Genomic DNA, 14,544 nt, shown 5'->3' with positions numbered 1-14,544 from the left:
AAGGCCGCATGACGTCTTGCCAGCTCCATCGTGACGTCCTGGAATATACAAATATGATGACCTCCCACTTCACCTCCTGATTCTGCTTGGCCCATCTCAAGACCAGCTCCTTCATCTGATAAGTGTGAAAGCAAACTATCATAGCTCTTGGTGGTTCATTCGCCCAGTCTCGGCTGGAGCGACTGATGGGTCCTATACAACTCGAAGGAGGGGGAATTCTCTTCCTCCCCCAACAGTTTTGCGAATAGTGTTGCGATCTTTGAAAAATACACCATCGGCCTCGGGCCCTCCACACCCTCAAGCAACCCCATGATCCTGAGGTTCTTCCGTCGCGGCCTGTTCTCCTGGTCCTCAACCTTGGCCCTCAGACCCTTATTTGTGTCCTCCACTTTCAGCAACTCCGCTTGAAGCGAGGCAAGCTGATTACTGTGTCGTGCCAGTGCTTCCTCCACCCACTTCAGCATCTCACCATGCTCCCGCACCGTCTCCGAAGTCTTTCCAAGAGCCTCCTTTATCAGGGCCACCACCAATTTCTTAAGAGTGTCCATCATTTCCCTTTCTTGCCACTCAAAATGCTTGTCAAATTGCCACTCAAACTCCACTGCCATCACCTCGGCCAACGTGTCCACCTTAATAGGTCCAGCTCCACCCGGCGAACTTGCTCCCGCCATCTTTCCTCCCACAGCATTCCTTACCGTGATCGACTCTGTCAACAGACTAGCCCTCATTCCCTTTCTCCCAATATTCTTTCTTAGGGATTTTGACGTCCTCTAGTTCCCAACATTCTTTTAGGATCAGTTTACTTACAAATTCCCTCCAAAAATTGGGTGAAAAGGGCCATAAATCAAGAATTCTAGCACGAGCCACCCAACGTGCGACCTCCACCTACATGTCACCACCGGAAGTCATATGCTTTGATTTTTAATTCAGGCTATTAACCATCTCTGCTTGGACTAATATTTGCCTGCTGATCATAAGACATTAAAGTGGCACAGTGGGTAGCACAGTTGCTTCACAGCTCCAGGGTCCCAGGTTCGATTCCCGGCTTGGGTCATGTCTGTGCGGAGTCTGCACGTTCTCAATGTGTCTTGCGTAGGTTTCCTCCGGATGCTCTGGTTTCCTCCCATAGTCCAAAAATGTGTAGGTTAGGTGGACTGGCCATGCTAAATTGCCCTTATTGATCAAAAGAGAATGTTGGGTTCCGAGGATGGGGTGAAGGTGTGGGCTTAAGTGGGGTGATCAGGGACCGGTGCAGACTCGATTGGCTGAATGACTTCCTTCTGCATTGTAAATTCTATACATAGGAGCAGAATTAGGCCACTCGGCCCATCAAGTCTGCTCCACCATTCAATCATGGCTGATATTTTTCTCATCCCCATTCTCCTGCCTTCTCCCCATAACCCACCATCCCCTTATTAATCAAGAACCTATCTATCTCTGTCTTAAAGACACTCAGTGATTTGGTCTCCACAGCCTTCTGGCTGAAGAAGTTCCTCCTCATCTCTGTTTTAAAGGATCGGCCCTTTAGCCTGAGATTGTGTCCTCTGCTTAGAGTTTTTCCTACAAGTGGAAACATCCTCTCCGCATCCACTCTATCCAGGCCTCGCAGTATGCTGTAAGTTTCAATAAGATCCCCCCTCATCCTTCTAAACTCCAACGAGTACAGACTCAGAGTCCTCAACCATTTTCAAGGCCAGCACATCCTTCCTTAGATATGGGGAAAACAACCTTAATTTTTACACCCAGTTTTTACTGTTCAATTCTTTTTTTTTAAAATAATTTTTATCAAAGGGTTTCATAAAATATCAACAACAAAATGAGAAAGAAAAAAGAACCCAAAAGGGTTAAGTACAAAACACAATCTAAAAAAGCAACCCCCCAAACCCCTCCCCCCGCTGTACATAAATAATAAATTAACATTAACACCCCGACTTAACACAACAGGTGTATACACCCCCTCAAACCCTCCAGTGTAAATAACATAAACAAAAATAAAGTAAACCCCCCCCCCCCACCCCCCGAGCTGCTGCTGCCATTGACCAATGTCTATTGTTCTGCCAGAAAGTCTAAGAACGGTTGCCACCGCCTAAAGAACCCTTGTACCGACCCTCTCAAGGCGAATTTCACCCTCTCCAATTTAATGAACCCTGCTATATCGCTGATCCAGGATTCCACGCTTGGGGGCCTCGCATCTTTCCACTGAAGGAGAATCCTTCGCCGGGCTACCAGGGACGCAAAGGCCAGAATTCCGGCCTCTTTCGCCTCCTGCACTCCCGGCTCCTCTGCCACCCCAAATATTGCGAGCCCCCAGCCCGGTCTGACCCTGGATCCTACCACCCTCGACACCGTCCTCGCTACGCCCTTCCAAAATTCCTCCAACACTGGGCATGCCCAGATCATATGGGTGTGATTTGCTGGGCTCCCTGAGCACCTAACACACCTGTCCCCACCCCCAAAGAACCGGCTCATCCTTGTCCCGGTCATGTGTGCCCTGTGCAGCACCTTAAACTGTATGAGACTGAGCCTCGCACACAAAGAGGAAGAATTCACCCTCCCTAGGGCATCTGCCCACGTCCCCTCTTCGATCTCCTCTCCCAACTCCTCCTCCCACTTTCCTTTCAACTCCACCACCGAGGCCTCCTCCTCCTCCTGCATCACCTGGTAAGTTTCCGAGATCTTCCCCACTCCCACCCACCCCCCCGAGAGCACCCTGTCCTGTACTGTGTGTGGCAGTAGCCGCGGGAATTCCACCACCTGCAGTCTGGCAAACGCCCTTACCTGTAAGTACCTGAAGGTGTTCCCCGGGGGGAGCCCGTACTTCTCCTCCAGCTCACCCAAGTTCGCGAACCTCCCGTCCACAAACAGGTCTCCCAACTTTCATATCCCTGCCCTGTGCCACCCCGAAAACCCTCCACCTGTTCTTCCTGGGGCGAACCAGTGGTTCCCCCATAATGGGGTCCACGCCGAGGTACTGTTCAATTCTATGATAACAAATAGCCAGGCCTCGGGCCTGATCGCTGTCTAGTGATCCTTGCTAGAAAACACAAATGTATGGATGTTAAATGAGAATGTTGGATGAGATCATGCTTGGCTGAGATGTGCTGGATGATTAAATGAGCTGTGAGTGCTCAGTTTCTAGTGCTAAATATGAAGAACAGCCATTTGCTGTGATGCCAGAAGGCAAATGGAATTTGTGAAAAGCACCTCAGTGAGTCAGTGGCTTTCAGGAATGAGAAAATAAATAATAGGGTGAGGTTAACAGCAGGTGATTACTCCTCAAAAGTATGTAGGTTAATTGGCTAAGAAGGGTTCTGAGATGTACTGAGGTCATGAAAATGAATGGCACAGTGATTAGCACTGCTGCCTCACATCACCAGGGACCCGGGTTCAATTCTAGCCTCGGGTCACTGTCTGTGTGAAGTTTACACTTTCTCCCTGTGTCTGCGTAGGTTTCTTCCGGATGCTCTGGTTTCCTACCACAGTCCAAAGATGTGCAAGTTAGGTGGATTGGCCAAAGTAAATTGCCCCTTAGTGTCTGAAAGATTAAGTGGGGTTATTGGGTTACTAGTGTGGGTTTCTGGGGGTCACTGTACACTCAATGGGCCAAAAGACCTCCTTCTGCACCGTAGAGATTCTATGATTCGTCCAGGAATATAGTATTCTGGACTATATTAAGCATCTGTGCAAGAAGTTTGATTAAAATAATAAATAAATAAATTGGACAGATTATATTGGAGCAGCACATACTGAATCTGCAATGATTTAATGACAGTGGTCGAGGTCAGAAGCTCGCTACCACCTTTTCAAGAGCAACTGGGTTATGGGGCTTGCTAATGATGCCCAAATCATTTTAAAGTGCTTGTTATGCATCAAGACCCCAATGATCAAGTGAGGAAGAATAAATTATAAATTCAATTGCCCCTGACCTACTGCTGTAGTTGTGGTGATCGGACTTTAACCCCCACACAATGTGACACTATGGCAGAGTCTCACGGTTATTATTTCTTATCCAGACTGTTTTGGTGTGTCCTGGTTCATTTTGTTCAAATGGTTAAGCCAGAGCATTGACTGAGCTGGAGCACCATCTGAATTAAGTAACCAGCTAGATGGACAGCATTAACCTCTGATGGTCCCGTATGTCTCTATGGCCCTATGAGTAAAAATTATGTGACATGAAAAAAATCTTCCATGACATTGTCTATTTTTATTTGCAGCCGCTCCCAGGTTTCTGGATGCCAGAATGCCAAGCAGCATGGTAGTCCGAGCAGGCACAGCATTGTGCATCAACGTGGGCTTTTCGGTAAGGGTCTTTAGTTACTTCAACAGCTAGAGGCAGAGCTACTGGCGGCATAGTGGTTAGCACTGCTGCTTTACAGTGCCAGGGACCCTGGTCCGATTCTAACCTCAGGTGACTGTCTGTGTGGTGTTTGCACATTCTCCCCGTGTCTGCATGAGTTTCTTCTGAGTGCTCCGGTTTCCTCCTACAGTCCAAATATGTGCAGGTTATGTAGTTTGATCATGCTAAATTGCCCCTTAGGGTGGGGTTGCAGGAATAAGGCCTAGGTCTTTCGAAGGGTTGGGGCAGACTCGATGGGCTGAATGGCCTCCTTCTGCACTGTAAGGGTTTTATGATACATTGTAGGTTAATTACTTATTAATGTGAATTCAAAATGTTTCTCCATAAAAGAAATGAGCCTTCAATTATACCCTACCTCCATACCAGACATACCCACATCAAGTGAAATGAAACAATTAATTCTACTCTGATAGTTTGTGCCTCACTTGTGTCTCAGATTGAGATCCTGTACCTGTGCATTGCTCAGGGGATTAAAAAGAAACAATATCCTCTTGATGAATATCATTGCTTAGCATTAACTGTTGCATATATTGCATACCAGGCAAATCATAGAATCACTACATGCAGAAACATTCAGCCCATCATGTGTGCACCGACCCTCCGAAAGAGTATCCTACCTAGGCCCAAGCCCCCACCCTATTCCTGTAACCCAGTAACCCCACCTAGCCTTTTGGACACTAAAAGGCAATTTAACATGGCCAAACCACCTAACCTTCACATCTTTGGACTGTGGGGGAAACTGGAGCACCCAGAGGAAACTCACCCAGACATGCGGAGGACGTACAAACTCCACACAGACAGTGACCTAAGGCTGGAATTAAATCTGGGTCTCTGGTGCTGTGGGGCAGCAGTGCTAACCACCATGCCACTGTGCTGCTCAATAATCCAGTACTGCACTTTTAAATGTCTATATTTTAATCATTCAATACACGTTGACAGTTCCTGTACTTGTATACATATCAAGTAAATAGACCAATTAACTTTTGTCTGAAATAGTAATGCACATTTGTCAGTGTTGCCATGATAGGGGGATATTAGAATCCAGAAATGGAGTCCAAAAGGTAGCAGGCAATTTAGGGGTTAAACAGACTGAAAGAAAAGACTGCTAGCAGCAGACTCAGTGGGGTACGCCAACAGCCTAATTTACTTTGTCCCATTCAGACATAACCTCGTTAATACACAGGGTGATCTACTCAAAATCCATTGTCATTCAGGACAACATTGTTTGACAAGTCATTATCCCATTACAGCGTCTGATTACCCATTTGTGTGTCAATGGAAATTCAGTTGCATATGAATGGCATAGCTCTGGGGCGGGATTCTACGTTCCCCGATGCAGATTTCGTAATCGTCGATCGGGTGGAGAATCCCTTCTAACGCTGAAATTGGGCGGAGTGTTTGACGCAGGTTTTGTATGCTTCGCCCCCTGCAAAACGGCGTCATCATGTCGCACACCATTGGGACGGCCTCAGTGCATCACCTGAAGACCTTCACTCGATGCTCCTCTCCCGATGGGCTGAGTTCCCGACCATGCAGGAGACATGTGGTCTCAGCGGAACCTGGCGTGGCGGCTGCGGAATTTGTCCAGCGCCATCATAGACGCCCGGGAGCTGTGCCGCTGGCCGGGGAGGGCCTTCTGCGAGGGCTGGGGGACCAGTGGGGTGGCCAGGGGGGCACTATGTGGCAGGTCGGGTCCGCGCACGACTGGTGCCATGTTTTACGGTGCGACTGTTGCAGGTCATCGTCATGCGCATGCGCAGCTAGCCCCTCACCGGTCGCAGGATTGGTGAGGGGACGCCGCCAATTTTTTTCACGTAAAATGCCACAGGTCCTCTGCACGTAGACTCATAAATGGAGATCCAGCCCCTAGTCTTTTGTGCAAATGGGAGTGGGCAATCAACCAGTTGCTATTTCATATTATATTATTTTTATTTATTACAGGGGTCTCCTTCACCAAGTGTGATCTGGCTGAGAGACGGAACTCCCACCAAAGGCAGGGAGACCATTACAAAAGGGCCCAATATGTCACAGTTCCTGATCTCCAGCGCACATAGATCAGATTCAGGAATATACAAGATTATGTTGAAAAATGACTATGGTGAAAAGTATCATGATATCAGAATTCGTGTTGCAGGTACAATAAACGTTTCTATGATTGGGACTGGAATTATGAATATCTCTGTGTGATGGTGCTCAATTTGGGATATGCCAGGATCACTCCTGTCCGGCTTTATTGCAGCCTCTGTCGAAGCATGGAAGAAAGAGCTGAATTTGAGGGGAGGGCAGGGTGATTGTCTTTGACATCAGGGCAACATTTGACCAAGTGTGACATTTGCAAGTTCTGGAAAAGCTTGTCAATGGAGATCAGGGGGAAAAGTCACCACTGGTTAGACAAATACCTAGCATAATGATTGTGATTGTTGGAGTCCAATCATCTGAGCCCCAGGGGCTGCAGGAGTTTTTCAGTGAAGTGTACTAGGCCTAACCATTTTCAGCTGCTTCATCAATGACCATTCCTCCATCCTCAGTTCAAAGTGGGGATGTTTGCAACTCCATCAGATACTGAAGCAGATCACGTCTATGTGCAGCAAACCTTGGACAACATTCAGGCTTGGACTGATAAGTGACAAGTAATATTTCATGACACACAGGTGCCAGGCAATGGCCATCTCCAAAAAAAGAGAATCTGACTATGTCCCTTTGACATTCAATGGCATAACCATTGCTGAATACCCCTGGTATTGACCAGGAACAGAACTGGACCAGCTATGTAAACATTGTGGCTACAAGAGCAGCTCGGTAATTGTGAATTATGAGCGATTACCTTACCTCCAGACTCCCCTAAGGCTGTCCATTGTCTCAAGGCACAAGTTTGATGAAATACTCTACTTGCTTGGATGGGTACAGCACCAGCAACACTTAAGAAGATCAACACCATCCAGGTCTTAGCAGTCTACTTGATCTACCTCAACCAACATAAACGTTTACTCCCTTTACCACCAACCCACGGTGGCAGCAGTGTATACTAGATACAAATTTGCTGCAGCAACTCACCAATGGTATTTAAACAGCACGTTCCAGCATGCAGCCTCTACCACCTAGAAGGACATGGGTAGCAGATGTATGGGAATGCCACTAGATATAAGCTCCTCTCCAAGTCACACGCCATTCTGATTTAGCACTGTATTGCTTTTCTTCACTGTAGCTGTATCAAATTCCTGGAACTCCCTTCCTAACAGCACTTTGGGTGTACTTGCACCAGATGGACAGCAGCAATTCAAGAAGGTGCCTCACCCCAAATTGCTTGAGGGCAATTAGGACTGGTCAACACATCTTGGCCTTGCCTATGACTTACTAAGGACTGAGATAATTCTTAAGGGCTCAATTCAAACAAATGAGAACAAAGCGAGCGGTTTAGCCGCGTATTTCCCGGCGCTCGCAGAGCCTAGAACCACATTTACAGAAACTTCATTGCAGTGTTCATGTAAGCCTACTTGTGACACTAATACAGATTATTATTATGGTTATTCAATGCGACTTGCTTTGTGTAAGGGGTCTCAATGGGAAACAGGTGGCCGAGGCTGCATGTAGCCTTGATTAGGACACCGGGGAGTACTAATCGCCGGAACTCCCCAAAGTAGCGAGAGATCGGGACGCCCCTCCCCAGCCCGAACACACTATGGGAGGATCCCTGGCACCCTACCTCCCACGCCCCCCAACACCCACAAAGGGCACCTCGACCCGATCACACATGCAAATAAAATGCTAGCTTGGAACCTTGGGAGTGCCAACCTGACAGTGCCCATGCCAGCTGGCAATGCCACCGGGGTACCTTGGCAGTGCCAGATTGTCACCCATGTGGCACTGCCAGGTGTGCCTACATGGCACCAGCAGTGCCAGGGCACCACCCTGCCCAATGGGCATGTAGCTGAAGGCCTCCAATTCCTTGGGAGATCCCACGAGTGCTGTTCTGCCGGATCAATCCTAAAGACTTAGGCACCTCGGAAATCTGCACATTAGAGAGAGACTAACTCTAGTGAGCTATTCTCACAAGATCACTTTGGATTTTATTTTTATTCACTCATGGGGCATGAGCGTTGCAGGCTGGGCCAGCATTTATTGCCCATCCCTAATTTCCCTTGTGGGGGCAGTTAAGAGTCAACCACATTGTTGTGGGTCTGGAGTCACATGTAGGCCAGACCAGGTAAGGACAGCAGATTTCCTTCCCTAAAGGACATTAGTGAACCAGATAGGTTTTTACGATAATTGTTTCATGGTCATCATTAGACCTTTTAATTCCAGATGTTTTTTCATTGAATTCAAATGTCACCATCTGCAGTAGCGGGATTTGAAACTGGTTGCCCAGAGCATTACTCTGGGTCTTTGGTTTACTAGTTCAGTGACAATATCACTACCCCACTGCCTCCCAAGGTGCTGCGAGCAAGGCAGATCCCAGGGTTGTGGTCTCCTGACTTTTATCGGCCACGTTGCGCCGCGGCCATTGGATCGCGCCCTAAGTATCGTTTTGGGTGAGTTAGGTGGGGGGTTTCCTGTCGGCTTTTTGGGTGAGATCCACACCAGTATTCACCCAGACTTAGGGCACAATCAAACGGCCTCGTCGTGCCCAATTTGGTGATGTGAGAGGCTTCTTGTGAGATTTGCAATGATTGGAATGCCTCGCGAGATCCCACCAGATCTCGTGAGATGTCGTGATCTGGACCTCGTTCTCGCTGGGTGAGATAGAGATAAATATGCATTTGCCGGATTCACCCAGCGCCTGGGAGCTAACGGTTATGCCTTTGACTGGGCATTGTTTAGTACTGGTCCACACAAACGTGGACCAAGCTTAACAGCACTTGGAAGATTTCCCAAGGCCACCGGAGACCCCTGGGTGGTCAGGGGCAGGGCACCTAACACTCCCCCTGGCACCCAGGCACCACCAGCCTGGGAATTTTGGCACTGACACCCTTACACTGCCGGAGTGCTCAGGTGGCAGTGCCACGGTGCTTGGGTGCCAGAGGGAGTACCTGGGTATCGCCCTGCCCAGAGCCTGACCACCTGGGGATCTCCAATAGCCTGGAAGATGCGGCAACATCCCCCACGTTTGTGTGGACGAGTGGTAAACAGCGCCACGGCGAGGCCTCCCAGGGACAAGCTTTCGTTCCCAGGCCTCGGGAGAATCGGGCACCGACATATTTAAATGAGCCTAATGGAGATTTGGTTGCATCGTGAGACATCACAAGCGTCGCGAATCTCGCGGGAGGCTTCTCTCGAGATTCAATCATCTCGTCCTGAATCCAAGCCGGGCACAACGAGATCATTAGAACTGTGCCCTGTATCTCCTGTAGGTTGGTGGATAGACTTTTCGCATTTTGGCTAGGTTATGGCCAATATTACTAAGTCGTTCTATAGGATATAAGAAGCCGCTAAGTAAGTGTTGATATTTGTTTTGTTTCAGATTTTCCGCGGCCACCCACTAACTTAAACCTGGTTGAGGAAGTTCCGAGCACAGTGACCCTCTCTTGGGACCACACTCCTGATAACATAGAAGATGGCCGTGTACAGTATGTTATAATGAAGCGTGATGCCAGCACTGCAACCTGGTACACTATATCAGACCGTGTCTTTGGCAATAAGTACACCGTGACAGGTCTACTTCCAGGCAGAAAGTATTTCTTCAGGGTTATTGCTCGGAACGACATTGGAGACAGTGATCCACTGGATTTGAAGGAACCATGGTACCTTGCCAGGGACAAAGGTAATCCCTTGATGTTGCTGGCCATCCCTGATGTGTGGAGACCAAAACAAATATTTTAAAAGAACGAGCAATTATATTATGGTGTTCCCTGTAGTGAGTTGAAGATTATAGTATTGAAAAGGGGATGTTGGAGAATGAGAATGGGGAGAGGATCCGTGTGACTTCTGAAAATATCTGAAAATATTTGGAGAGAAATTTTAGAAGTGTTGATACAGTCAGCTGAATACTTTTCAATTAAACAGTGTTTTCTTTACCCATAGCATTGGGAGCTCCTATACATTTATTTTTAGTGTACAGGCATCCTTTGTTGGACAGGCATCAGGGGCGTCATTCTCCGACCCGTTGGCCGCCATGAATCCCGCCCCCGCCGGTTGCCGAAGTCTCCGGTACCGGAGATTGGGCGGGGGCGGGAATCGGGCCGCACCGGTTGACGGGCCCCCCCGCTCAATTCTCTGGCCCGTATGTCCCGCCGAGAAATTGCCTGTTCCGCCGGCGTAAATTAAAGTAGGTATTTACCGGCGGGACAAGGCGGCGTGGGCGGGCTCCGGGGTCCTGGGGGAGGTGCGGGGCGATCTGGCCCCGGAGGGTGCCCCCACGGTGGCCTGGCCCGCGATTGGGGCCCACCGATCCGCGGGCGGGCCTGTGCCGTGGGGGCACTCTTTCCTTTCCGCCTCCGCAACGGCCTCCACCATGGCGGAGGCGGAAGAGACTCTCCCCACTGCGCATGCGCGTGAAACTGTCAGCGGCCGCTAACACTCCCGCGCCTGCGCCGCCCGGGGATGTCATTTCCGCGCCAGCTGGCGGGGCAACAAAGGCCGTTTCCGCCAGCTGGCGGGGCGGAAATCCCTCCGGCGCCGGCCTAGCCCCTCAATGTCGGGGCTTGGCCCCCAAAGATGCGGAGCATTCCGCACCTTTGGGGCGGCTCGATGCCCGTCTGATTGGCGCCGTTTTGGTCGCCAGTCGGCGGACATCGCGCCGTTGGGGGAGAATTTCGCCCCAGGTGTCTCTATCTAAATTTCACAAATGCATCAGTAAAAGTCTGCAGGGTAAGGTTAAAACAATTATTATTACACAATGACACAAATAATATAAAACAAAGTTCAAGATTGATTGAATCTATATGACAACTAAAGCACACAAGCCAAGGTACAACCAACTGACCAATTTTAAGATATTACCTTACTGTCTCTTCTAAATTTTCTTTCAGGTTCGGGGTCTGAAATAATATTTTGAGCAAGAATATAAATATGAAATATTCCTTAAGAGATTTTCACAGGATCTCCTTCCCTTTATTGTTTGATGAACATACTTCCCCGTTCTCGTGTTAACGTTTTTTCAGAACATTCTCAGAAACATGTGCCAAAAAGGGTGGCACGGTGGTGCAGTGGTTAGCACTGCTGTCTCACGGCGCCGAGAACCCGGGTTTGATCCAGGCCCCGGGTCACTGTCCGTGTGGAGTTTGTACATTCTCCCCGTGTCTGCGTGGGTCCTACCCCCACAACCCAAACGATTTGCATGGTAGGTGGACTGGCCATGCTAAATTGCCTCTTAATTGGAAAAAAAGAATTGGGCACTTTAAATGTATAGAAAAGAAAAAAACATTTCAAAATGCAGCATTGCACTATCCTTACAACACACAAGGCTTCAAAAACTCATACAGGCAGATGTGACACAAAGCAGATGCATCAATTTACCAGGAGTAATGTCTCCTGATGTATTTTAAATATCCTCCTTACCTACACTATGTAACAATCTCTTTTGCCTTGGGGCTTGAGGGTGAATACATACACAATGCCGTGTGGAAAATAGTTTCAAACAGTTAGTCCGAGAGGAAGGGGAGACTGACCTCACTTTATGTTATAACTACCCAAACAAATAAAGTGTCTCTAGTACCTCCTGTTTGTGAAATTATAATCTGGACAGGCTTTCCATTGTGAAAAGAAACAGAACTCATTGATTTTCCACAATCTAGATGTCCGACTACAATTTCAAAGGACTTGAATTCAGTCCTGATTGAGTAAAATACAGACTACAAATACAGATTGGGCTGCTAGATTTGTATGTAGATTTTGCTCTTGTTCAGTTTCCAAAATGCTCTTTCATTTTCTCGGGATAACTGACAGGAAAATGCAGAGCCTCTGAACAACACCTTCCACCCATTGTTTTCAACAAATATCATATGCTTTTCTATTAACATCTTTTGAAAACTGGAAATGCAGGTGAGCTTGTGCTACACACATTGTCAACCCACCCTGAACTCATGCTACAGCAACTGTGTAATCCTGATTTGAAAGAAGGAGGAAAATAGGACACTGATTGTGTGTGGATGATAGTACTGAAATGTTATCAGGTCAATGTCTAGGAAGAGCTGAGCAGGCTGAGATGTTTGTGGCCAGATCAGGATGTTGGGATAGCATACATAAAGAGGTAGTGCCAGTGGCAGGGTAGCACAGTGGTTAGCACTGCTGCCTCATAGCACCAGGGGCCCAGGTTCAATTTCGGCCTTGGGTGACTGTCTGTTTGGAGGTTGTACATTCTCCCCGTGTCTGCTTGTGTTTCCTCTAGGTGCTCAAGTTTCCTCCCACAATCCAAAGGTCTGTGGTTTCGGTGGATTGGCCATGCTAACATTGCCCCTCAGTGTCCAAAGATGTGCTGGCTAGTTAGGGTTAAGGGAATGGGGCAGGGGAGTGAGCCTAGGTTAGGTGATGATAAGAGGGTCAGTGCAGACTCGATGGGCTGAATGTCCTCCTTCTGCAAGGGTAAGGATTCGATGGTTCAATGGGCTAGAGAATTGCAAATTTGCACCCAGTTCTGAAAAAGGGTGCAAAGGTAAATCTGTAATACAGGCTTATCAGTTTAAAGTTGGTGCTGGGTTTTGGAAAATTAACACTCACTTGGACAGACATGGATTAATTAAGGAAAACCAACATAGATTTGTGACGGTCAAATTATATTTAACCAATTTGACTGAGTTTTTTTGATGATTTGACAGTAAAAGGCCGAAGATGGCTTTACAGTTGATGTTGTGTACATGCACTTCCAAAGGGCATTTGCTAAAGTGCCACCTAACAGGTCTGTCAGAAAAGTTAAAGCCCAGGACAGTGGCAGCATTAACAAAGTTGGCTGAATGACAGGAAACAGAGAAACAGTGATGCCAAGTTGTGTTCCAGAGTGGAGGAAGGGAATAGTGGGACACCCCAGGGGGGAACCACTGTTTTTCTTGATCCATAATAACAACCTAAACTTGGATGTGCAGGGCACAATCTCAAAATTTGTAGATGAGGACGTCCAGTGGCGACATGTAGGTGGAGGTCGCACGTTGGGTGGCTCCCACTAGAGTCCTCAGTATTTGTCCCTTTTCATCCAGCTTTTGGGGAAAATTGTGAATGCACTTATCCTAATAGAACTGTGGGCACTAGAGGATTTCAAAATCCCAAAGAAAGAATACTGGGAGAAATGGTGCGAGCACAAGATGGTGCGGAGTGTGGTTGGAGGAAAGATGGCGGGTGGAGCTGCACCCTTTACAGTGGATACGCTGGCTGAGGTGATGGCGGTGGAGTTTGAGTGGTGGCTGTGTCGCTGGCTCTGATAAAGGAGGCTCTTGAAAAGACGTCGGAGGCAGTGCGCGAGCATGATGAGGTGCTGAAGGGGTGGAGGAAGCACTGTCATGACACAGTGAACAGCTCACCTCGCTGACAGCGGAGTTGTTGAAAGTGGAGGACAGAAATAAGGGCTTGAGGACCTTGAGAACAGGTCGCGATGACAGAACATCAGAATCATAGGGCTGCCTGAAGGCCCAAGGCTGACAGAGCATTTTGCGAAGATGCTTGTGAAGCTGTTGGTGGTGGAAGAGGAAGCCCCCCCCCCCCCCCCCTCGGGTTGGTTGGGCCCATCAGTCCCTCCAGCCGAAGCCGCAGATGAACAGGTCGCCAAGAGCTCTGATTGTCTGCTTTCGTTGTGACTAGATCAAGGAACTGGCAGAAGGAGCAGGTATTGAGGTGGGCCAAGCAGAATCGGGAGGTGAGGTGGAAAAGCAGTGGTATTTGTATATACCAAAATGTGACGGTGTAGCTGGCGAAAAGGCGTGCGGTCTTTAACAGGGCAAAGGCAACACTTTTCTAGAGTGGAGTGTACCTCGGGGTGGTCTACCCAGGGAGGCTGAGGGTTACGCACAACTCCAGGGACCAGAGGAGGCGGAGGCGTTCGTGAAGGTGGAAGGATTGGGGCTGAACTGAGATGGACACTGGGACTTTGGTGTTGTGGTTGGGATGAGGCAAAAGTGGAAAAGTTCAATATTGGGAGAAGACCAGCCATTTGTTGGCTGGCCAGTTCATGCGGCCTCCCGGGAGATTGCTCAAATACAGGAGGCAAGTGGGGGGTTAGTGTCTGCTCCGGAGAAGGTGAAAAGGACATTTGTGGAGCATTATCA

At 48.4% G+C, this 14,544-nt stretch overlaps 1 protein-coding gene across 1 annotated transcript in view; it reads left to right on the top strand.

The window, feature by feature from the left end:
- LOC140431035 (immunoglobulin superfamily member 22-like) overlaps positions 1-14,544 on the top strand; it is a 181,863-nt gene that overhangs the window by 154,759 nt on the left and 12,560 nt on the right. The window contains exons 19-21 of the mRNA XM_072518935.1: positions 4,215-4,300; positions 6,299-6,491; positions 9,816-10,115. Of these exons, the coding sequence (XP_072375036.1) occupies positions 4,215-4,300; positions 6,299-6,491; positions 9,816-10,115 (579 nt within the window). The remainder of the gene's footprint in view (positions 1-4,214; positions 4,301-6,298; positions 6,492-9,815; positions 10,116-14,544) is intronic.

This window comes from Scyliorhinus torazame, chromosome 10 (genome assembly GCF_047496885.1).
Source record: "Scyliorhinus torazame isolate Kashiwa2021f chromosome 10, sScyTor2.1, whole genome shotgun sequence".
In the NCBI taxonomy this organism is placed as follows: Eukaryota; Metazoa; Chordata; class Chondrichthyes; order Carcharhiniformes; family Scyliorhinidae; genus Scyliorhinus; species Scyliorhinus torazame.
Note: the sequence above shows the minus strand (reverse complement) of the source record. Positions and strands in the feature narration are given on the sequence as shown.